A 25,451-nucleotide genomic window follows, 5' to 3' on the forward strand; every position below is an offset into this window, starting at 1 on the left:
GCACAATATTTTTAGGTTTTGTAATCGAGACAGATACGTAACCCAAAAGAAAAAATGGTTTACTAAATCTTCCAAAAAATACCTACATTGTATTCAACAAAATATTGATTACAAGAAGAATAAGGCACATCCAACGTAATTAAACTTGGTCTTCCAATCTACTGGAAGTTTGTTTAATTTTGATGAATTAAAAACTGGATATGTGATTTCTTAACCATTTCCTTGAATGTGACAAATTTTCTGTGATAAATCTATATGTTTTACATTTTTCACATGAATTCCTACCATCCCCCCCACCCTATTTATAACGAGAAAAACAAAGAATCAGCGACTCGAATTTAGTATCTCCAAATTGTTACAGATTACCAACTACAGACGTTTCTCCATCACTGTTCTATGCCAGAAAAACATTTGCCGCATCCATATAAAATGTTACCTCAGGTCCGCCTCTGTAGATCATTCGGTCGTGTGTATCCAGAAAGCGATATTCGCACTGACATTGCTACATTCATAGTCATTTGCTAAGTTTAAATCGTTATTCTCCATGGCTTATGTTGTAGGTATATATATTGATGTGCATAGAAGAATGTGTCCCCATAATTTAGTCTGATTATTAGCGAACACCTAAGCGAACACTAACAATTTCACTAATGGAAGGCAAGACTGAAGACTTATTTCTCAGAAATATAAACAACATTTACAAAATGCTTTGATCTGCTGATTGTGTTAAGTTAACATAACAATTTCTTTTTAGTTGCCAGAGAGAGCTTGCCGCTTAATTTACAGGCAAAAGAAAAAACAAAGATTTTGTTTCATTTATAGACGTAGAGATAAGTTTTATCCAACTGTGTGCCTACTGTACAATATTATCATTTTCATATAGCTGGTTAAAATTATTGCTTACTTTTTCCTTTTGGCAGAACTGAAGATGAAATTTGTAACTACTGTCATAATGTTGTAGTTACTGCTTTGTATTATATATAAGGTGGTTAATCACCCAGAGTTTTAATTGATGATTAAAACGGCCATGACTCATGACCACTCACTCAGTACATGTGTACAGTAAACTCCTATGATGTTGCACAGCCATATATAAGCTTTTGGTATTTTGGAACTTCATCAAATTAATTTATAGCAGACAAGAACTCATCAAAACAGCACCGAATTAAGTGAACAAGCTTCAATTGACATAGTTCATAAAAAAGAACCTTCAGTGACATGAAAGTTGGTTCAAAGGAAACAGAAGTTTAAACAACCTTCCTGATACAATCTCACTTGCAATTAGATTGATAATTTATCACAATCATTAACCTTAAATATAGGCCAGTTTATCATTACTAAATAAACCTGCTTTACAACATATTCCTATATTCAATACACTTAACGTATTCAGCAACCAATCTCTCTGTCATTGTAGTTTATCGATATTGGAGTACTGATGATAATCCAGACTGGACTACATACAGTAAGTGTCACATCTGACACAGTGTGGACTCTTCAAAACCTTAAGATGTCGCCAAATCCCTCCCTTGCTCCATCCCAACACTCCCTGATAAAGATCAATAGTACATCAATAAGAGCTTTATACTGTACCTTTGACATTCCTTGCTTTCAGATTTGCCAGAGAGGAAGATGTAATAGTTGGTGGCAGCAGACAGTACAAAAAACTGCAAAAGAAAGATATTCATTGTAATTATAATTGTGACGTCATGCAAACTTCAAGCAATGTCAATCCAGTGTAGCTACTTACGTCATTAATTATCGACTACCAGGTGCCGCTTATACAAGATACGGTATATCGGTGGAACGATAAAGGTTGACAATATTACAATCTAAAATTAAAGCTGAACGTATGATACCCGTTGTTGAAAGGCGATAATTTACCTTCGACTATATATTTCGGTCAGTGATTAACGCCATTGTATACCTGACCATAATGGGTGGGGAGTTGTCTGCTAGTACGGACAAGATCACTGAAGTTCTGCAATTACTTATACGCTAAATGTAAACATTTAACGAGTCGAAGTGATGCGTATGTAATCTACATTCAACATAACTTCACTACGCTACAATACCTATATCCACGGATGCAACACCCGTTTTATGTACTGCAACACGGGGAGGGGAGGGGTAGGTGGGGAGGTAAAAACCTTATGTCGTCCATCCAGGTGAAGGTTCTTGGGAGTGGGGTGGGAATGTGGCCCACTCCCTTTGAGAAATATTGGTAAAATGGATCGTGTTTGCAAAACGGTTCTACTATTTACAACTTTTTTATTTTTGTATTGTTTAGACTGAACCGCACAGACATGTAATATTATGTACACTAGGGTGCTTTGGAATATTCCATCTGCCATTATTTTATTTTGGGGACTGTTTGTGCATCTAATACTATCATTAAGACTAGAGTGTGTTCAATGTTAATCAACTTGCATCAATTAAAAATAATATCATCGAATCTTTTGTACATTTCAAAACATAAATTGCACTATAGTGCCTGACTTCTCTGTAGAAAAAAAAATCAACTCGGATATTGCCTTTATCGGGATCAATTTTTCTTCTTCTTTATATTAAATTTTATTTTGCTGTGCAAAATTTTCCCCGTTATATATGCCAATTCCCACTAACATCAACTTTCAATACTTTCTTGGGAAATTCAAAGGTCGATGTAAACATCCCTCACCCAGAGCGATATAATTTTGTTTTATCCTCAAGTAAATGAAGTTTCAATCGCTTCACCACTATCTATAAAAAAATGTTTCTCTATTTCTCCTACCAATCAACCTCACCTGTTACTGTGAAAAATCCTCTTTAAGAGCATACAACACAATATAACATGTACATTGATATGTCTTACTGCTATAAGGAAACGTCTTTTGAATTTGCCTTGTAACGACCACTAATATGAACACATTATAATAGGGATCTGAGTTTCTAACAGCTGGTTCTGCGGGCATATACACAATATGCTGCATTAACCTGCCATTGAAAATGAGTTACTGGAGGAAGTGATAAATCCTTAACGTTAGTTGAAACTATTAATAGCCCTAACCCCCCCCCCCCCCACCCCGCCTCCACCCTCCCGGGTTATTTCACAAAATAATTTAGCCCAAATATCCTTACCAAATTCTGAATTATTCTTTATGTTGGGGATTTGAGTTTGTCTGCTCTCTTAAAGTACACTTAACACCAAGAACAAGATAAAGTAAAAATCATTAAAAAAAATTCTACCTGCTAGGTCGACCAACAATTCAAACCAGACAGTGTCTAGACGTATCCAGGTACTTGTTTGTTTCAAGATTCCAGAGGTTATGTCAAGGTCACGCGCGCGCGTCTCTTGTTATTGAATACAACTTCTTTTCATTGGGACGCGCGCGCCGCTTTATTGAACACAACTTCTTTTCATTCTATTGTTCAAGTATTTGATTGACAGGTGATGAACAAAAGAAAATGTTAAACTATTGAAAGTGTCAGTAATATAGGAAGATTACTGTACATCTTGAGGAAGAAAATGATGAAATAATTTCAATAGACTTTTAGCATTGAAAAATGTGTACTGTCTGAAGGAAAATAGTAGCAATAGTTAACTGTACAGATATATATGATGAATGTATACACAGTGTTGGGTGGATACGATCTACGTTACTTTTTGTAAATTGCCCATATGATGAAAACATGGACCAAAACAACTATAGGAAAAATGGAATGATGTGCGTATGTGTGTGCCTGTGTGTGTGTTGGGGGGGGGGGGGGGCTGGGCTCCCGGGGGAGTAAAATGGTGGGTTTAGAGCAAAGGATTGGACTGGTGATTTGATTTACATGGAAGAGAGGGAAATGGTGTTATCTAGAAAGCAACAGCAGAAGGGTCATTGGCATTCGGGAGTGGTGGTATTGAGCCTAAGGCAATGTACAGGTGTTTGAGGCGTTGAGCGTGGATATGAAATACCGTATGGGACATATTAAACAATGAGCCTAAGGCAATGTACAATGTTTGAGGCGTTGAGCGTGGATATGAAATACCGTATGGGACATATTAAACAATGTATGAGAAGTGACATTTGAGGGGTGCGGGAGAGAGTGTTAGAGAGGGTATATATATAGTTGCGTGGTCTATGCATTGGTTCACTGCATGATTTGCAGTTAGTAGGCACAACAGAAGGGTTTGCTAGTAGTGCGGAGGTGGGCTTGGTGGTGGGGCCGATATATAGTTGTTGCGGCATTGTTAGGGAATTCACATGGGAATATGTTAATGATTAGAGGAATAGTATTCAAAGGCCAGGGGTGGGGGAGGGGAACCTGGTGAAGGATATTTAATATTAGATACATTGTTTAAGGCATGCACATTGTAGGCACATCTCATTCTCTTATTAACAAAAATATATTTATTTATTCAGCTTCTAAACTTATTGCGGAAAATAATTCATTTCACTGTTGATGTTGTAGTTTTAAACTAAACATTAAGCTACATAAAACACAAAAACAAACAAGTTTCTAACATTTTAAGGATAATGTTTATTTTTTTATCTGTGTTAAGTTTTATTTTTGTGTTTGCTTAATATTGTTTTACCTACTGTTTTATTTCAATTAAGTAGTAACGTTTTTTTTTTCTCGATCAATTTATTTACTAAATTTTCTTTATAAGAATTTTGACCATTTTACATTTCTTAATAAAGATTTTTTTCTTGAATGTTTTATTCTTGCACATTTGAGATTAATGTTTATTCTTTCTGTGTTGATTTCTTTTTTCTAGTGTTTATTAATTTTATTTTACCTACTGTTTTATTTAAGTTAGTTGGTAAACAATTTATTTATTTAGTATCGCTTTATTTATTTACTAAATTATATAAGGATTTTGACCATTTCATAGTTATCAATTAGGGATTTTTCTTTAATTTGTTATTTTTTTATCATAATACTTTACTTTGCATACAGAAAATGTGTAAAAACAAGAGTATTATTTTGCTTTTGTCAATTCTCTCTTTGCTTCCTTATTCAATTTTATTTATAATTATTATAAACCAGGTAAATAAATATATTCTCCTCTCACGCTACAAATACTTTTATCATTCTTACTGCAATACAAGTCTATCTTTAAATTTTATTTTGTAAATATGTTTTTCTGTATATTTTGTCTGTATTTTACTCTCCTATTAATAATATTCCTTACCTGATGACTGTTCTTTCATTGTTAGTCGATTTCTTAATTCAATTTCTTCTTCATATATTTGTTTTACTCCTACAATTATCTAAACCTATCAATAAATCTTCAGTAATTAATAAATAGTACCTATATTAATCATTCCTATCTTGTTTAATCATTAATATTAATTAGTTATGTTATTAATTACTAATATTATTTACATATTTATTAATTATACTTACTTCAGTTGCTTGAATCTTTGAGAGTGTTGTACATAGTTTAATATTCCATTAACTTCATGTTTATTCATTTCTCTCCCTTCCTCTGTCTGTATGCTCATAATCTCTATTGATGTTATGATTGGTAGAGAGAGACCAGAGTAGAGAGTAATATCATCTTCATCAACCTTGTTAAAGGAACGGACTAGATACACCCAGAATATAGGAATCTGAAGGAAAGTAAATAATAAATATAATATTAATAATTATATCATAATATCATAAATATCTTTTATTATTTTACAATAATGTTAATGAGTTGACTATTTTTATTATAACTAATGAAGTACTAATGGTCCTGGGGTTAGAGGGGGTTATAGTGGGGCCAGTTTATTATTCAAATTGGTGTTAAGGGTGTGTGTTTTGGTTAACGTGCACAGTTACACTAATATATTACTTTACTGTAAAGAGACACAGTGTTGTAAGATTATTGAACAAAACGGGAACAGGAGGGTGTGAAGTGGTTCAGGGAAAGGGTGAAGGTGGGGTGGGGGGTTGTGTATCACATATTTTGTAAGTTGTACGACTTGTTTTACTGTTCAGTTGTAATTCTAGTATAGGGGAAAACGAAGCTAATAAATACAGGATTAACACTGACTAGAAGGAAAATAAATAATCAATATAATTAATAGACTACTAAAAAATAAATAAAGACATGTTTTGTTTTAGAGAGGGTGGGGTGGTGTCCTTTGTTTTAAAGATCAGGGGATGGAGGGAAAGTGAAGAGTGTTACGGGTGTATATTGCGAATCTCATTGTGGGGTGAAACAGGGGCGTTTTGTATTATAGGTTGCAATATTTGTTTCCGTTGATAAGGGGTCAGTTTGGAGCTAATCTACGGGACCTATAGCGAGATAGATACATTTTGGTGGGGGGGGGGGGGTGGACGGGGGTGTAGTTTAGTTGAGCCTCTTAGAGGGTTAGTGGGAACCAGGCAAAATGCTGTCGTATTCTATAAATTTATGTTTGATTATTATTTATTTTGTGTTTATTCTTATCTCGTTTTGCTTCAAGTTGTTAAGTAATTAAAACATGATGTGTTAATGTTGTTTAGAACAGTAAGCTCTGTAGTTTCTCTGTTGTGTGGGCAATGTGATATAACCTGTTGTCTTTGAGCCTTGGGGGAGTAGGCTAATGGTGGTTCAGGTGAGGGCCTAATAAATATTCAATTAGGTAATTAACAGTTCTGGACCTATTTGTTTTTAAGGTCATTAAGTGGTTCAGTAGCTAAGAGGATAAGTTCCACTTTCTCTAGCATACAATAATCCACTAGTTATTTTTGTAACTTTTAAGTATGTTTTACTTATTTTTTTGTATTAAAATCTCTTATTTTATTTATCAGATCACTGTTTGTTCAGATTTGTCCTAAATTATCTATTTCTGATGCCAACATAATAATCAACCAACAAAAAAACAACAACCTAGAACAGGTTATTGATTAGTCACATCAACCCCCCCCCCTTCACCCCTCCCCGATTCAAATCACCTATAGTTTGGGAGAATAATAAATAAAATAATTAATTTGTTTGTGATGTGTTTTACTTCACCGTATCCCTTCAATATATTCTTACGTCATGCCTGGATGCTTTCTTCAGGAGTTTTATGGTTGACTTCTGTGTTTGCTGACTGATGTTGTTACTGATGACGACATCATTTGAACACAGCTCTGTTATAGTCTGGATGTCATCGGCCTATGAAATAAAATGATAAAAATTACAACTATGTTTAACTTGTCTCTTCCTTCTCTAAATACTGACACATTCTGGTTAAAGTCCTATAAATTCTATTTATATTTCATTATCTTGGGTTTTACTTGTCTGTCTCCACTCTATCTCCTCATCTCGTGCATAGCTTAGCCTTCTTTTCGCTCACCTCTTTAATCTGTAATTCATAAAATGTATTACTTCATATTTATTCAACTGTTTCTACGTAATATCATCATTTTGTGATACTGTCAATTACTGTGAGGATATTCTGATTGGCATATACCATTCAAGAGGTACCAACTGGCTCCCCTCCTCCTCCCCACCATATCTCTCTATTCATATTCCGACCCAGCTATTACCCAGAGAGAACAATAGCTATTGTTTGCAATTAAGCGGCAAACAGTGTCAGACTTGTATCATTACCCGCTCCAATGGGATATTCTATTGTACACGGATATTTTCACTAGCAGTTAAATAGGCTATATTAATTACGTAACTGGTCCATGTTGATCCTTACATACGTTTACCATCTTATCACCAACCTGTTTCCATTTACCAGACTGTAGATTAAGTAGACAGGTCTCTTCCGGCCAAAGAACTTCAGAAAAATAAAATAAAAAAAACATTAATATATGACTTGTCGTGCTTACCTACAACAGCAAAATAAAACTAACCGGTTGAAATATTAAAAAAAATTCGATTGTTCTTTCGTTTTGGACGAAGTCATTTCTCTCTCTATTCAGATCTCTTTCTGGTTTATTAAGTTTCCAAACATTTAAAAACAAGCAAAAATTAAATAAACCTATTGAAGGGAGAGGTTTATTAACTACTTCAATTTATTAGATAGTTTGCAATTTTGACAGAAAAGTGTTACGTCACTTTGTAGTTATTAGTCATTATATTGTGAATGATCTTTACTAAGAGTCTTTCCTTGAAGACAACCCTCTCGCACCCCCCCCCCCCCAACACACACATACACACACACACACTGTGCCTTATCCTCTTTGCTCGCATGTATAGTAGTAAAGAGTAAATCGAATTAAAAATAAAGAAAAACAGTAATTATTCTTTACACTTTTTTTAGTCAAATTTTGTAAACATGTTCTTGTTCATCGTTCCCTCATCATACTATTCTTATGCTTCTACCTACATAAATAAGCAGATGAAAAATCAGTTTTCATTTCAAAAAATCATAACAGTTGATATAAGAAACGACAAAGGAATGGTACACTTTGAACCATCCCATGTACCCATACACAATGTAATAGAGTATGTACTATGGTCCTACACTTACACATTCTTATGTATGAATGAATGAATGAATGGATGGATGGATGGATGGATGGATGGATGGATGGATGGATGAATGAATGAATGAATGAATGAATGAATGAATGAATGAATGAATGAATGAATGAATGAATGAATGAATGAATGAATGAATGAATGAATGAATGAAGGGTTTATGCACAACCAATATATAGCGGACAATGCAATACGTACACGGCTGTGCTCAAAACACAAAATATGCAAATGTTATAATATACTTGTTCCAATAATTCTCTGGGAACAATTCCCCCCCCCCCCCCCAACGCCCATCTCCGCCCCGCCCCAGCATTTCAAATACACATGAATCAAAAACTCAGCACACACTCAAATAGTTAGCTACTTTTCACGCTCATTTTAACAAAATCCCATTGTGAGCTGCGGCAAAATACCTTTAATATTCCTTGATTTTGCTGTTTCCGGTATCATCTTAGGGCTGATGGATGCTGGCAGTTTACAATAATAAAACCTGTAAAACAAGATAATAATGAAGTTAAATATGTGACTCCTCTCAAAGATAAAAAAAAAAAAAAAAAAAAACGTTTTAAAACTTTTTAAAGATTGTTCCTCTCACGTTACTTAGTATTTTCTGAATAATGTTGAACAACACGTATCCATCTTAGTGTTATTATAAATGATGTTTCTGTATCTAAAGTATCTAATATACAGTTTACACGTTATATACATAATGATATAACGACAAAACGCTACCATTACTTTAAAAAAAACCTGTAGCCGGCATGTAACTGTGACGGTTGAGCATATTTCAAAACATTCCTGGGCCGATTTGTTCGTTCTTCTCTCTGTTTCCTATTTTATTGTGATAAATTGAAGTGATCTCCCTGTTCCAATATATCCATGGTCATAATAATGTTATTGATATGATTATACATCCATTTATATATCCACAAACTTAAATATCAACGTGTGAGATCCCTGCCTCGTTACATGTACGAGGCTCGGTTAAAATACACTGACCCGTATTGTATTGAAGCGTCTTTCACATAACTGTTTCAACTCAGATTTAAACTGAACCCATTTTACCGTAAAACTGTTGCGACTGTCATTTGTGGAGTATTTTAGTTACTATTGCTATGTTTATATCATCTGCCAACTTTCATCAAAACATATCTGCACCATAAATTTTTACAAATTTCTGTCAATTTGTATGGGTATCATTTCCGATAATGAAATTACATCAACCTTGGTGTCACTAATTAATTGTTACCACTGACTCGAAATACTTGCATTCAAGCAGCAGCAAATTAGAAGTAGTGTAAGGGTCTTAATAATAAATGTATCTTCATTTTTATAAAATTTAACTAAATTATTAAAACTAAATTATTTTTAATGTTAGTTTTAAATTTTTCGAAATTAATTTTACTAAATTATTTATCATTCGGTAGATCTGTTGCAACAATACATACAGCGGCCTTTAATCGCTCATGATTTTATTGTGCTGTGTCATGAGTAAAATGTTTTAGTTTCGACATTATATCAGGGAATGGTATGCCTGTTAAAGGGATTGAAATTTAGGAAGAATCTTATAAGAAAAGGATTTAGCCGTTGTATCCAATGATTCTCTCGGCTGTTGCAAATGTGTACTGTCAAATTGCCCATTTTCCTAAAGTTCTTTACTTAAACTATGATTAACAGATATTTCGTCTTCTACGCGGTGTTTACGTAAAGGCGTAGGCCTACATACATATCGTAATGTTAATTATTCTAGACGTAGGCCTTGACCTTATTTCATTTATTGTGATCATTTTCATTCTTCATAATATATTTTTCTACTCACCAAAGCTCTTTGAATCTCTTTGACTGTACGCCATAGTTCAATAGTCCAATAACGTCTTCCTCGGTAAGTTCTGTTCTGTTTGCATTTACTGATAGCTTCTCCAGTGTTGAGAGGGTTGGTAAACAAAGACCAGATTGGAGCACGATATCACCTTTATCAACCTTACTGAAGGACCACTGCAGAAATAGTTCAGATATTGGTATCTGCAGGAAGATAAGATCAGGGTTGTTATCAGTGGCGTCGCCAATATAGGCGTAGGAGCCCAATTTGATTGGGGAGTGGGGCAGGGGGGGGGGGGTTCTGTAACGACTTGCCCGAAAAATATAACCACATTTTTTTGCGCGCTCCGTGCACGTTTAACATGTTAATGTGCATATCATATAGGAATGCATCGGTTATTACATCGCATGCCAATAGCATACAATCATTTGCCGTGTTATTACCCTTCCATATTGGTTAGAATTATTGAGGAAGTCGTTACAATCATCATGATAATAATAATATTAGTTTAACCATTCAAAAACACATTACAAATTACTTTTCTTTCAGTAGGTGCCCGAAATTTCTCATGATATTGCCCGAATTTTCAAAACAAATTTGAGTTGGGGCTGCAGCCCCTAGCCCCCCCCCGCCTACTAGTCTACGCCAATGCCAATGGGGGCACGTGCCCCCCCCCCCCCCCCCAGAGATGCGTTTTGTAGTGTTAACAAAATAACTCAAACAAAAACTTGTTTTACAAAGGACGAAACGTATTATGTTTTGCAGTAAAACTTCTTTCACCGGCCATCACAATAACCAGTTGTTTTCTCACTAACAGTAACTAAGGTCACAGGCGTGAATCGCTAGTGCTTAACATCACTACCCTGCGTGAATTTCAATTTTCAACACATTTATTTAAAAACATCACCAAAGCAATGGGTTAATTGCCATGTTTTGTATAACTTAAGCTCGAAAATTCTTGAACATAAAGTTACTTCAAGTTGAAAAATATTGCACCAGATTGCATCAAAGGACCCTCAATTTATCAAACATTTCTCCCTTATCCCCTTACACCCCCCCCCCCCCTAGATTGAAATGCCTGGCGACGCCACTGTTATAAGTTTGCTCAATTAACTTCAAAACAATTTCTTGGTTACATTACATTACATTACAACTTTTCGTGGTTGAAATAATTAAGGAATGAAGTTGCAGTATTAATTTTTAAGGTCAGAATGTTGTATTGACATTTCACCCATACCCAGCAATCTAGATAAAACAAATCAAGCTGTGCCTGAAATCATTTGATAAAAATGTATCTTGTAAGTACAAAAGCCAAAAAAAAAAGAGCCAAAAAAAAGGATTTGCAAAATACCTCCATTTGACGCTTTAGCTTAATGTCATAATTTCCCAGGCGATTTATATAGACTAACGGAAAATTAATTAATGATCACCTTAATTTCAGTAGTATTTCCAGGTACCATACCTCTTAACCACTGGTGTATCAGAACAAGCTCCAAACAACTCGAACTGCAGTTTTACAAATCACGGCTGTATGTTTTAGATTAAAGTCCAATTAACTTGATCAGTTTATCATTGTCACGTACGTAGATGTAGACAAAGCCTAATATAACAGCAACTGCCATGTGTGAGTAGCCCTTAGGCCTAAGTATTATTATGTACTACTCTCAGACTCGCTTTAGTTTAAATATTCAATTAAAGATGAATCGCAATGGTTTTCAAATTGCTCCTCGCAAGTAGTAGTATTGTAGGCCAACCTGCTCAACAAAGCTGTTCAATTACTATCCATATATAGTGCATGTTTTTCTCCTTCACCAGAGTGAAACTGCAGAGTAAGCCGGTGCAGTCAAAAGCAGCCGACGCCTGCCCGCAATTCTCACGTTAACAGCCCGCCACAGACGAAAACATCTCCGGGAGAATTCATTACACACTCGGCCTACCTGTGTAGCTTATTGTAGAGTAACGAGTTGGTCTTCACTGCACTGTTGTTGCTTTTGTAAACAATTTTTCTAAGTTATGCTTTTGTTTGTTATGCAAACATTTGTGATGAATGTTAATAATTAATTTATGATGAAGCCACATAACTTGGTAGGGTATGTAATAACGTTTGCAAAATGTTCTAAACAAAACGTGCACTAATGATAAACGTTGCTAACTTGCATCATCGCTCACCGAAGTGTTCGTGTAAATCACTAATTAAACGCGAGACGTAATGTACTTCTGATTATTACAATCATATTTCTATCAATTATAACCCTAAGTTAATTGATGAGTAGCATAGATTAGGTCAACGCCCTTGGCTGCTTAAGCTTCTGATCTTCATGTAATCCTTGAAAAATCAGTGAGGCCTAATATGTGATTTTCGAACTAACCTAGGCTAAACTAGAGAGAAACGGGCTGCATATCATTCTTATCATTCATGTGTGCAATTGGTGGCTTAACTTGATATCCAACTTTATTAATGGATATGCCAAGCATAATTAGTGAATTACGCGCACCTTACTGATGCTGATCTTGGTTCCTTCTAAAATGAACTTATTCACACTAGGCCGGCGAGCAATTACAAGATATTGGCATTTGAAAAAGCAACTTGACATAACGCTGACCGTAAAAGTTCACACCACAAGGGAAATACGTGCTCCATGAATTATTCCAGAATAAATAAGAAATAAATAAACTTAACACTTTCGTAGTCTACAATGAATTTAAAGTTGACCGACAAAATATGTTCATAGAAATGGTATGAATCACTATCATATTTTTTCGCTAGAATTAATCTTAGTTAAGGCTCAATCCATTTCTACGTGTAGGCACTATTGCTACTGTTACTACGTACCGTACACCATGTGAGCATACGCACAGCGCTGTGTAGGCCCTGGTTTAAACTTACATTACAACCAAATGTTACGTTTAAGCGGTTCCCGTAGGTGTACAAAGTTAGACACAAAAACAACAAAATCGACAATTACCTTACAACGAGGTGATACAAATTCTTATAAAATTTAATGCATAGGTCTGACAACAGTTTACACGAGTTTTACTTACACTTACCTGCATATGCTAGTTGCTACTCAGAGACAAATAACAATTAAATACAATCGATAATGCAATAGAAATGATAACATTATGTGATCAACTGACACATATTAATACTAAGAACAGTGCTTGTTACGTGACCCGTCCTGCGGGAAACTAAACGTCACGGCCAAACGGCACTACCAAACCAGGCCACTCTGACACTAGAACAGTTAGACATACACACTATAGGTCTACTACAGTACACGTCTTGTACGTCGTATGTAGTAACCGTAATAGCATCCTTAGAAAACGTGACGTAATGAAGGTTTCCATGGGGGGGGGGTATACAGTGGCTTGAATACAATGGTATAAATAATAATGCATGTTCAGGTGCGTATCCAGGGGGGGCGTTGGGGGCGCGCCCCCCCGGGTAAGAAAAAGAGGAGAGAAAAAAAAGAGAAGAAAAAAGGAAAAAAGAGGGGAAAAAGAGGAGGAGGAGAGGAAGGAAGAGAAAAGAAAAAGAAGAAAGAGAGAAGAAGGAGAAAAGGAGGGAGTAAAAGAAAAACGCGAAGACACCGGGAAGAGAAAGAGGAACAGTGACATTATTACAGCGCTGAAGGGTAGCCAGTGACGGATCAATGATTTCGTAAAAGCGTGCCTCACCCTACCCCATACACCGACAACTCCATTTTTTGACGTTTCCATTTTCCTCTCTCACTAATGATCTATATATATACTATATATGGTCTATCATAACGCGTGTGTAGAATTGTGCTATGAAACCAACTGTGGCTGGTCTCGAACTCGACCGTGTCGTCGGGGAACATGACGCATTTTGGGATGGGGGCGACCGCCCCCCCCCCATTCAGCATTTTTTTTAAATGATATCGCTAAGTAATTTCAAAATAGAAAGTGCTAAGATGCAACTTACAAGGCCTAGGAAGTGTCATTTCCAGCGATCTGGGAGACATTTTCGGCCAAAATTTGCTTGTACGCTTCGCGCTAACAAATGGTCCTGGGTAGTGCCATTTCCAGCGATCTGGCAGGCATTTTCGGCCAAAATTTTCTTGCACGCTTCGCGCCAACCTATGGTGGCGCTACGCTTAGATAATTTGCCCACAGGCTTCGCTCCTCCCTTGGCAAATTCCTCGCTACGCGCCTGTTCGAATTTGTAACGCAAACAGCAGATATCACATCATATCAGTGAGCATGAAAATGGCGTTCCAGGATGAAAATCCTCAAGACTGTCCGACTTGCCTGAAAAAATAACCAAACATTTTCGCGCGCGAAGCGCGCGTTCAACGTGTCAATGTCAATATCATATAAGCAAGCATCGGTTATTACATCGCATGCCATCATGTACCGTACGGTCCGTTCAAATTCCGCAGTATACCGCGGGATGCTAATGTAAACAACGACATGTCTCATGTAGATGTATAAAAAGCATGGAGGTCCAATTATGTCAAAAGTTTCTTTTACATTAGTAATGGCGAATTAGGGGCTGCACCCCGCCGCGCAGTGGCGGAGCGTCCATACGGTCAGGGGGCGAAAGCGCCCCCTGACGGACTCAAATGGACTGCTGGCGCCTTTTTCAGCTCTTTACCACTTTTTACTTATTCTAGATTATAGACTTTTTTATTGCGCTCTCATCTACTTATAGACATTTGTCACATTTTGTTGGTGTTATTTGGCGATGACACCCTATTCTTCGTTTATCTGCAAATTAGCCAGGCCCTGAAAGGGTCATTTCCGGCGATCTAGGGAGTATCTTTACTCAAAATTTGTCTGTGCGCTACGCGCCAACCAGTGGTGGCGCTCCGCTTAGATAGTGTCGAAAGCGCCCCTACAGACCATTCTCGCCCCTCCTGACCAATACCCCTAGCTCCGCCACTGCTCCCGCGCCTCCTACGCCTATGTGTGTAGTTTTCGGTTTCGGAAATATCTGCTATTTTTTCATTTCCTTCAACCAAGTTTTATAATAGCCGTTATAAGAGGTTTAATATTTCTACACAATAAATTAACTGTGTCTGAATTTTCGAAAATTTCTGACCAACATTCTGCATCACACTTCCCTCTACTCGTGCAATTTTGACCGGTCTGTTAGGGGTTGAAGGTAGTTTTTCTATATTGGTTGTCCATAGATGAAATTTTGTACAACATTATGGGTATGTTTTGAAGTAAGTTTATTCACGAGAAATGTGAATTTTCAAATTCTGAACAAATTTGGGGCTTAAAACCTTGAAAAGTGGGGCTGACGGGTATTGTGGGCCGCGACGTAGAATCACCTACAAAAGCAAAGACCCACAGGACATGCGATCAGGTCGAACATGACGTGTGCCGGGTTGACAATCTTCAAAAAGGTTATGGATGGAAAAAAAAACTATTAGGTAATACTTGGTTCTCAGGCCCAAAGTGTAGATCTGGTTGGTCATTTCAAGCCCGAGAAGTGCCGTTTCCGGTGATCTGGGGGATATCAAAACCAGAAATTTTCTTGTACGCTGCGCGCCAACCGATGGTGGCGCTCCGCTTAGATAGTAATTCGCGCCCCCCGGGTTAGAAAATCCTGGATACGCGCCTGATGTATGTGCTCGAGTACGTGTTGTGTGTGTTCGGGGATGGGGAGGAGGTAGGTCTCGTTAACTATAATGGGGGATTTTGTCGGGACTCGGGAGCGGGGGAAGGGGAGGGGGAGGTGTAATGGTGTGAGTGCTTTGAGTGCAGTCAGATTTATTGCTCGGTACTTGCAGTAAATTCAAAAAGAATTTCAAAGAAAGGAAACACTAAAAGTACGATACGATCAAATAAGTATTACATGAAGAGAAAAAAACATCGTGTTTTGGTTGTAGAGGAAGTACAGAGCGACAATTTGTAGTAGCCGAGTCGAAGTTTTTTGTAATAACAGTTGGTGTATTTCTCAAGTACTTTGATAACTTTAATAAATTTCATTATAGAATGTAATACTATTTTATAAGTTCATATAAATTACAATTTGGCGAGGCCGGTTGTTAGTAAATGCTACAGTTCAGAAAGGAGCCAACGTGCTATAAGGAATGAACACCGGTTTGCTAAAGTTTGAATTATTTGGGCGGATCGAATAATTGAGCAAAGCCTACTTCACCTACACCTACCTCCACCACGGGGATAGTAAGATTCCTTACTTTGGTTCGCCTCGTTATGAGATTATTATGATTTTACTCGTATTTCTGGTTATTGGAGGAAAGTCACTAATGGCACAATGTAGGTGCGACGTAAGCACTAAATGGTTAAAACTTACAATTCGGTGAGATTGCGGAACAGCGTGTGTGTATACGTTCAATCCTCCCCTGATATCGTATGTAACCTGCGCAAGTAAAATTTCTGCCACATGCGTACGTCAGAACGATTTATGAATCTTGCGCGAATGACTGTAATAGAGGGCGCAGCTCTGAAATAGCACAAGTGGAAATGTTCGATACTGCGATGGTTTCACACAAGTCAAACATGTTTTTTAAAGGTTTGGCAGTACTTTGCTTTCCCGCTATTAATAATACGCGATTCAAGAAGCGATCGATAGTGAAAAGTATAGTAAAAGTTTAGAAATAAAAGACGGAATCTGCAAATAAGTTTCTTCAGGGCTACAATTTCTACGATTGTTCCTTCTAAAATGCAATATGAGTGCCACAGCCACGGTCAGGTCACTATGTACAAACCAACGAGGGAAACCATATAGCTATATGCCTATTCAGGCGAACTAAGTGGAACCGCGTGAAGACTAACTCTGAAGTAGACATAAAATATATTCGGTGTGTGAAGGTATATAATTAATAAATTGGTTAAGAGCCTTCAAAGGAGCTCTGCCCAAAAAGGATTTTAGACTTAGTTTTATGCTATCCAGATACACTGCGTAATTCGCTCTCCTAGTACGGGAATTTATATAACATTGATAACTAACTGTGTGTATTTCGTCATGAACACATACTTTGGAAGGATTACGTCATAAATGTGCATTATTTAGTTTCAAGCCGTACAAATGCATTAGCCAGTATTTTTTGGTCAAGGAGATTTCCAATGAAGGGAGAGTGCAATGATCTCGTTCGGCAGTTGATGGGTTGATAGTGCACCGATTTCATTGGTACCGACATTAACTCTGTGTAAGTGATAGTTGTTGTCTATCTGTACGTCATTATATCTCATCGAATGTTTGCCAAAAGATCACAAATGGAAGCAGACTGTACTGGCTGTCATCCTATTTATATCGTATAAGACTCCTTGAAAACTACCGGGTCAGAGACCTGGACTATGTTTACTTCTCGGCGGGGGAGGGTGTAGGCGGCGTTAATATCTCCATCGCGAGGGCAGAACAACAACAAGGGCTATCAAAATCACTCACTTGAAAAGAGATATTGTAAATCCTATATTGTACAGTACATAAGTATACAACATGTATGTGCGGTACAACCGAAACAATGAAACTTCTTCAACATTATTTCAAGAGGAGCCCGATTAACATTGGCATTCTTTCTTTAAGTTTTAAAAGATGAATATTAAATTGAATCCCATTACCTCCGTTTGACTCATAGTTTCGTACTGGAATAATAATTACTGTTAAGTGTACAAACATTGGACCTTCACACACATGCATGTCAGCGTCATGGTACACAATATTATATTTCAATATCGCAATTAGGATTTTAAGGAACGGTTTCGGGCGTATTTAGAATAAATAAGTAAATGTGAATGCTTTGTGGATATCTACTCACTGGTATATTATTTAACGATTATCGGAGTATTCTAACTAAATTGTTAGAATTGATTTTAAATAGTTTTGAGAGTCACAATCCGAAGACAGCAAACACGGATACATTAATATCACATCAATAATGGCTGTCATAATTTTAATAAACCTCTTACATATGCATGTGTACTTTGAACTCACCGACGGAGACAGGTTGGACAATGATGCATTGTGGGAGCAACATATTATAAACTCATGCGCAATTTACAATCATGCAATATGATGCTTAGCTGTCAAAGCAAGTATTTGCGTTCTCCTTCAAACTGTAAATGTCACAAAATCTCCCTATCCCTGCAGTGCATAGTCTATCCCACAAGCCCTGAGATATCAGGGTTCCTTCCTTGTGTGAGTTTTATGATCTTATTATAATATTTCTGGTTATAGAAAGATCGTTCCTAACAGGACAATGCCAGTGAGAATAATGAGCTTATAATTCTGCGAGATTGCTGGAACAGTGGACGTACATACCGTACGTACGTCCATTGGGTCGTCCCTCTCACAATGACATAATATACCTCGCGCAAGAAAAGTGTCTGCAACATGGAAACGTCAGTGTCATAGATTGCTCTGGCACACATTAATGTAACAGAGGGCGCAATTATGTATAGCACAAAGTGAACATGTTCGCTACTTTCAAAAATATATGGTGGTGCATTGTGGGAGGAGCTGAGTAACATTCTAAAGTCATGTACAGTTAACAATCACGTAATATAACGCTTTATTTGTCAAAACAACTAGTTTGGGTACAGACACAATTTACAGAGACAACACATAGTTGCGATTCGTTTGCATAATGAATATACCCTGAATAATGTTGTGAGGTTTATATTTTTATATATTTCTTTTAACAGACGTTGCGGTGAATCTGAGTTGTTTTGGCGACGGATCACTTCTGAATTGACTGTCATGAAAGAGTTTCACAGATTGCATATATAAGTAAGACTCACTGCATTTACAAACAAAAGACCCAATGTGCCCGATGGGATGGCGCGATCTCACAGCCCTGACCGTGCCAGGAGTACTGAGTAGTTGTGACAATGCCAGGGTACTCAGTAGCTGTGACAGTACCAACGTACTGAGTAACTGTGACAGTGCCAAGGTACTGGGTAGTTGTGACAGTGTCATTGTACTGAGAGTGGCTGTGATCTTTTCAGGGTACTGAGTAGCTGTGACAGTTTCAAAATACTGATTAGTTGTGGTAGTTCTGAGGTACTGGGTAGCTCTGACAGTGTCAGGGCAATGAGTAGCTGTGACCGTGTCATGGGTACTGAGTAGTTGTGACATGTACCAAGGTACTTGATATGTGACAGCACCAACGTACTGAGTAACTGTGACCGGTTGTCAAGGTACTGGTTAGCTGTGACAGTGCCAAGGTACTGAGAGTAGATGTGATCTTTCCAGGGTGCTGAGTAACTGCGACAGTGCTTAGGTACTTGGTAGCTGTGACTCTGTCATGGTACTAAGTAGTTCTGACTGTGCCAGTGCACCGAGTATCGCTGGGAGTACCAGGAGTACTGATTAGCAGTGACGGTGCCAGGGTACTGAGAAGCTCCAACAGTGACAGTTTACTTAGTATCCCTGACAGTGCCAGGGACACTGAGTAGCTGTGATAGTGGGAGGATACTGAGTAGTTTTGACAGTACCATGGTAACTGAGTAGTTGTGACAGTGCCAAGGTACATATGAGATGTGACAGTGCAAAGGTACTGAGAGTCCCTGACAGTTCCAGGTGTACTGAGTAGTTCTGAAAGTGAATGGGTTCTGAGTAGCTATGACAGTACCAAAATAGTAATTAGCTGTGACAGTGCCATGGTACTGACTAGCTGTGACAGTGTCGTGGTGCTAGGTAGCTGTGACAGTAGTTGGTACTGTCTAGCTGTGACAGTTTCAGGGTACATACAGCTGTGACAGTGCAAGGATACTGAGTAGTTTTGACAGTGCCATGGCAACTGAATAGTTGTGACAGTACCATGGTACTAAGTATACATGACAGTCCCAGGGGTACTGAGTATTTGTGACAGTGCTAGGTTACCGAGTAGCTCTGATAGTGTCAAGGTACTTAGTAGCTGAGTCGGTGTCAGGGTACTGATTAGCTGTGACACTGCCAAGGTACTGAGTACATCAGACAATGTCAGGTTACTGAATAGTTGTGATAGTACCAACGTACTGAGCAGCTGTGATAGTAGCTAAATACTGAGTAGCTGCGACAGTTTCATGGTACTGAATAGCTGTGGCAGTACCAATGTACTGAATAGCTGTGACAGTATCAAGGTACTGAGTAGCTCAGACAGTGTCAGGTTACTTAATAGCTGTGATAGTACCAACGTACTGAATAGCTGTGATAGTAGCAAGATACTGAGTAGCTGCGAAAGTGTCAGGGTATTGTATAAATGTGATTGTACCGAAGTACTGAGTAGCTGTGATAGTAGCAAGGTATTGAGTAGATATGACAGTGCCAGGCTACTATTTTTTAGAGAACACATTAATGTCAGGCTACTATTTTTTAGAGAACACATTAATGTCAGGCTACTTGTTTAGAGAACACATTAATGTCCGATTACATAGTCTAAGGCTTGCGTATGCCATGACATAAATTCCTGATACTTTTGCTTCATCTGTTCGTACAGATACCTGATCTGTTTCCATATAAAAGCTGAATATGTTTCTGTGAACTGTTACTCTTCGTACTATTCCCAAATATGTTATTCAACTTGAATTTTTCTAGATAAATTATAATTCTTTAGCATTCAGTTATAATCCCTTTAAATACCTCTGCTTATATTTAGTTATAAGCTCAATAAGCAGAATTGTAACTACTGCTTCATACAAGTAGAAACCTACTTCTGTCTAATAACGGTTCCAGTGTTCCAGAATGAAGTACCGGTGAGGCTGATTAGTTGAGATCAATATCATTTATTTGGAATGTATTGACTGTATCATACAATTTGAACTTGCATTGATTTCGTGAGATATGAACTATCATGTATTAGATAAACAATTTGATAAACCATTTTGAAAAAGTGGTATTTAATATTGACATGCTGCAGGGTGGATTTCTTTTCTTTATCTGAGTGTAGTGTAAATGCAAATGTATACAAAACATCAACAATTATTCATATTAGGACTACAGAGGGACCTCTCATTTGGTATTAGCATCCACCAAATATAAATTTAATTTAATCTGAGAGTCTTATTGTGCTTTAGAAAGCATCATCAAGGGGAAAATGTTTCTCGGTTAGCCTTTTCCAAACAGTGGGTGACAAATGAATGAAAAGTATGCTTACTTCATGACTTGATGCTATCTGCAGAAGCTGTACGGTCGACCTCTGTAGTAACTTGCTGTGCTCTTTACTGATGGCGATCCATTTAGAACAGAGCTCTTTGACAGTATCTACGATGCCTTCAACATTTCCAGTCTGTTCCAAGATGCAAAGGATTGCAAACTTGTCTCCATCTTTCTTGCTTTTCAAATATTCGATGATTTTCTTGCCAGCGGTGGAATTCAACCCACAAGCGAATCGAAAGACGTACTGGAGATCAAATGGATCCATCTTCCCAAGAATTGGTTCCAGGTCAGCTGATTCTTCCACCTTGCAAAGAATATCCACCACACGAAATGACGCGAACCATTCACAGAATAGTTTATGGTAAAACCTTACTTCAATCTTCATCTTATCGCTCTTACCAGGAGTCTGTCCATCTGCAATATCATACATCTCCTCCTCTACTAGGATACCAACAAGAATGTACTGATCATAAAAATCTTTACCGAGACGCTGGAGGAATTCTGCTTGGCTCCACGCTATTTGTTGATTCTCTTTACTGAGCCCTTCGAAAGCGATTTTATCAAGTTCACTGTGATTATGTTCTATGAACTTTGAGTATTCTTTAGCATTAAAATCTTTGGATTTGTTTCTCGTGTGACTGTGAAAGCAATTCATCGCGTGGCGAAGGAAGTCAGTAACAGATTTAAATTTCTGAAAACCCTCTATTTCATGAGTCATGTGAGAGAACATAGTGAATAAGAGAGGAATCTGGCAGAGGTCATCAAGAATGACATTTTCTTTGAGACCTTTCTTAACTTTAGCAATAATTTGTTCATCATCTCCACAAACAGCCTTACGTATGTACTGATCACGCGCAGTCTCATCAAAACCAGTAAGTTTAAATCGTTTGGTTTTGGCTCTGTCATACTCAATAGGTAGATACCTGGTTGTCAAGGTAACGTCAGATTCTTGGAACATCTTGTACTTGATAATGCGTCCTACGTCGTTTTCCTCATCTTTATCTGTTTGCAAGCCGTATACACTTTTCTCGTTGGTGTCTCTGCCTGGGTATTCATCATAGCCATCTAACTGAAATGCTACTGACTTGCAACTCTCGAGTATCTCCTTGATATCTCTCTCCTTGACCCTGTATTCCTTTGGCACCAAATATCGCTTGATCGCTCTATAGATTGACGGAACATTACCCAACTGTCTAAGTCTGAGTAAAATAAGAATCTCTACGTCAGCGAGAGGTGAATCTTGGACACCATTACACCAGTCATATGCTATCTGCAGGGTAAGAGTAGACTTCCCATACCCAGGCTCTCCTTCGATGATACGTCTGTTAGACCTCCTATGAGGATCATGGAATATGTTCTTGTAAGAATCTAACTGTTCCCATGATGCATCTTTACCATATGATGTAGCACTGTCACTCAATGCAACCACACCGCTCTCGACAAATATCGTATTTACACAATAAAGTCTGTCCTGTATATAGGGTAAAGGTTTTACGGAGCCATAATAGACTTTATACTTCTCTTTAAGTGCATCGATTAGAATTTGCTGCTTATCTATGAAAAAAAAATGAATAAAATAGACAAACAGGCCAACACAATCACCAACAAGATGGATTCTTTGGATGTATAAAAAGTAATGCAATCATTGACTGTTGAAGAACCGACTGGTGTGTTGATCTAACAACTCATCTAAAGAGTTTTTCTTATGTTGGCGTTAGTGATATGATAATTAAAATTGGTGACTTGTTTGGAATATTAGTATTAAATTTAATACGCATATTAACGTTAGTATTATATGGAGTCGGTGTACAGTTTAATCATTTCCATTTCTTCATTTAGGTGCATTAGAATCCATATTTCAAATTAATTCAATTTACATTTCGTTTCTTTATTTTTATCAGTGGTGTAAGGGCAGGGGACGAATAACTATAGGAGTAATATGTGAACCGGTGCTTTTACTTCCTAAATCCAAATGCCTCAATCACATGGATGTTTCATGGAACGTGTATTTAAAATGAGTTTAAGTTACACCTTAAGTTAAAGAAACGGAGTTGCAAACAAGAAATGTGGTAGATGGTTTAGACATATCAAAGCTTTGCGAACATGAAAATAGACCAGACGCATACGTCAAGCAAGGTTTTAACCATTGAATCACGTACAAAAAAACGAGATGTGGTAATGCAGTTGTGAGACTACGTTTTAAATGACAAGTGTGGGTCATTTTACATTGCATTACAACTCATGTTTTTTTCACTATGAAATCATGTGACAATTAAATACTGACGTTTGAAGTTGACACCACCACATTAGAGTGAATGACATTCCTACCAAAACCATGTTTCTAAGTAAAGAACGCCGTGCAGACGGGGACGAGATTAATCATCATAATTTATTCTTATATAGCGCTTTAAATCAAAGAATGATCTCAAAGCACTTCACAAAATCACATTAGATTAGTCGTTGATTGATAAAGCCATCAGTAATCTGTCCTTACATGCCCCTACCCCCTCCCAGTCCCTGAATCAAACGAGTAAGACTAGTGTCACAATAGTCACCAAGAAATCGTAAAGCTGTCGCAGGTGATGCTGCAAAACTAAACAATATTGCCTACCTTCTATAGTCAGTGGGTCTGAATACTTCTTTCTTGCAGGGGTGCCTTGTTTTTCAGATGCTCGGAAGTTTGTGTTTGTTGAAGATAATGCGGGGGTCTCACGGTGTGGAATACTCTCAAATTGTGATGCAGATGCTTCACTTTGAAATGGTTGTCTTGGTGACGACGCATCCCTCAGTTCAGGTGTTTGAGAGTTCCGATTAGGTCCTGGTGTTGTGTCTGTTTTAAGTCCTTTCTTCGAACTTTTCTTCTTTGAACTTCGATTTCCCATCTTTTTACCTTGAATAAGCAACGGAAGAAACTCAGTCAGAGTCGATGTAGCCTAATTGAAAGCATACAGCTCATTGACATGTAACTAAGCTTAGCCACTCTACATATGTTTATCAACTAAACCACGTATCGAAGAACTCGACAAAAGGAGCTTAAAATGTTAAAAGTAACTAAACTAACCAAATGCAAATCATACTGCACCGCAGAGCACGTTGGTAATTCATAATAATAATCAGGCAGTTATTTTTTACGACGCCTAAGCGACCAAGAATGTGTAAGAAGCCTGCATGGGCTTATGGATTACACTTTTCATGTCGGGTGGCTTCCAATTCAACAATTTATCTCAAAATCTTTCTTAATTTTGGAAAGTTTTTTCAGTTGGTAAAACCGTACATTGCTTTTGCATGGAAAACCCACCTTACTATGACCCGGCAAGTGATCGAACCCGAACCTCCCGATTGATAAGCCTCATTGCTTCAACTGCCACCGCCGTTATAAACTCGGCCACAGAATCGGTAACATTCGTGATTCTATAATTTTTATTTCACAGTCTTCTATTTACTGCAAAAATACCGTCTTTATTCAATATTCCAAATACGGTTCATATTTACTTGTACATGAGCGGTTTGATAATAACATAGATCACGAAATCATATATAATCCTTCTTGACTGTTTCATGAAAGTTCGTTTACAATGTCGTTTGTTTATAATAGTCACTCCTGTGGGATAAATACTCCGCTATTAGCAAAGAATCGTATGAAAACATACATTTTTTCAAACATACATTTATCGATTTGTTTACACAACAGACCAATTATCGTTAAAATTTTGCCTTCCAAATATCCAGACTAACAAAACAGTTTAAAAACCAGGTATTTTGATTCCTAGGAATCCAATTTAAAGATTAATATATGAGGCACCCTATTTATTCATGTAAAGAAAAAAAACACTATGTGGCTAAAAGATGCATGGCCTTGTGATGCAATGCAGTAGAAAACAATTTTTGCTCACTAGATTCAACAAGTACACAAGATACTGACCTACCTGAGAAATAACTTAATGTAGTTTACAATATAGATCAGATTCATGACAGGCACGTCGCCAAGGGGGGGGGGGCGAAGGTTTTTTTTTATGATATCGCTAGTATTTTCAAAAGAGAAAATGCTTAGATGCAACTTACAAGGCCTGGGAAGTGCCATTTCCAGCGATCTGGGAGGCATTTTCAGCCAAACTTGACTTGTACGCTTCGCG

The 25,451-nt window shown here is 37.4% G+C and overlaps 2 protein-coding genes across 11 annotated transcripts in view; both read right to left on the reverse strand.

Annotated features, from left to right (window-relative positions):
• LOC139983650 (uncharacterized) overlaps positions 1–25,451 on the reverse strand; it is a 468,492-nt gene that overhangs the window by 258,905 nt on the left and 184,136 nt on the right. For 4 of the 10 annotated variants that reach the window (XM_071997347.1, XM_071997345.1, XM_071997351.1 and 1 more), the window contains exon 9: positions 1,594–1,667. The exons of the other annotated variants lie outside the window; for them this stretch is intronic. In XM_071997347.1, the coding sequence (XP_071853448.1) occupies positions 1,594–1,667 (74 nt within the window). The remainder of the gene's footprint in view (positions 1–1,593; positions 1,668–25,451) is intronic. 10 annotated transcript variants of the gene reach the window in all.
• Positions 6,971–25,451, reverse strand: part of LOC139983718 (uncharacterized) — a 202,583-nt gene continuing 184,102 nt past the window's right edge. The window contains exons 5-7 of the mRNA XM_071997451.1: positions 8,839–8,915; positions 7,663–7,718; positions 6,971–7,105 (exon numbers count right to left, since the gene is read on the reverse strand). Coding sequence (XP_071853552.1) covers positions 6,971–7,105; positions 7,663–7,718; positions 8,839–8,915 — 268 coding nt within the window. The remainder of the gene's footprint in view (positions 7,106–7,662; positions 7,719–8,838; positions 8,916–25,451) is intronic.

Source organism: Apostichopus japonicus, chromosome 16 (genome assembly GCF_037975245.1).
Source record: "Apostichopus japonicus isolate 1M-3 chromosome 16, ASM3797524v1, whole genome shotgun sequence".
Taxonomy (NCBI): Eukaryota; Metazoa; Echinodermata; class Holothuroidea; order Aspidochirotida; family Stichopodidae; genus Apostichopus; species Apostichopus japonicus.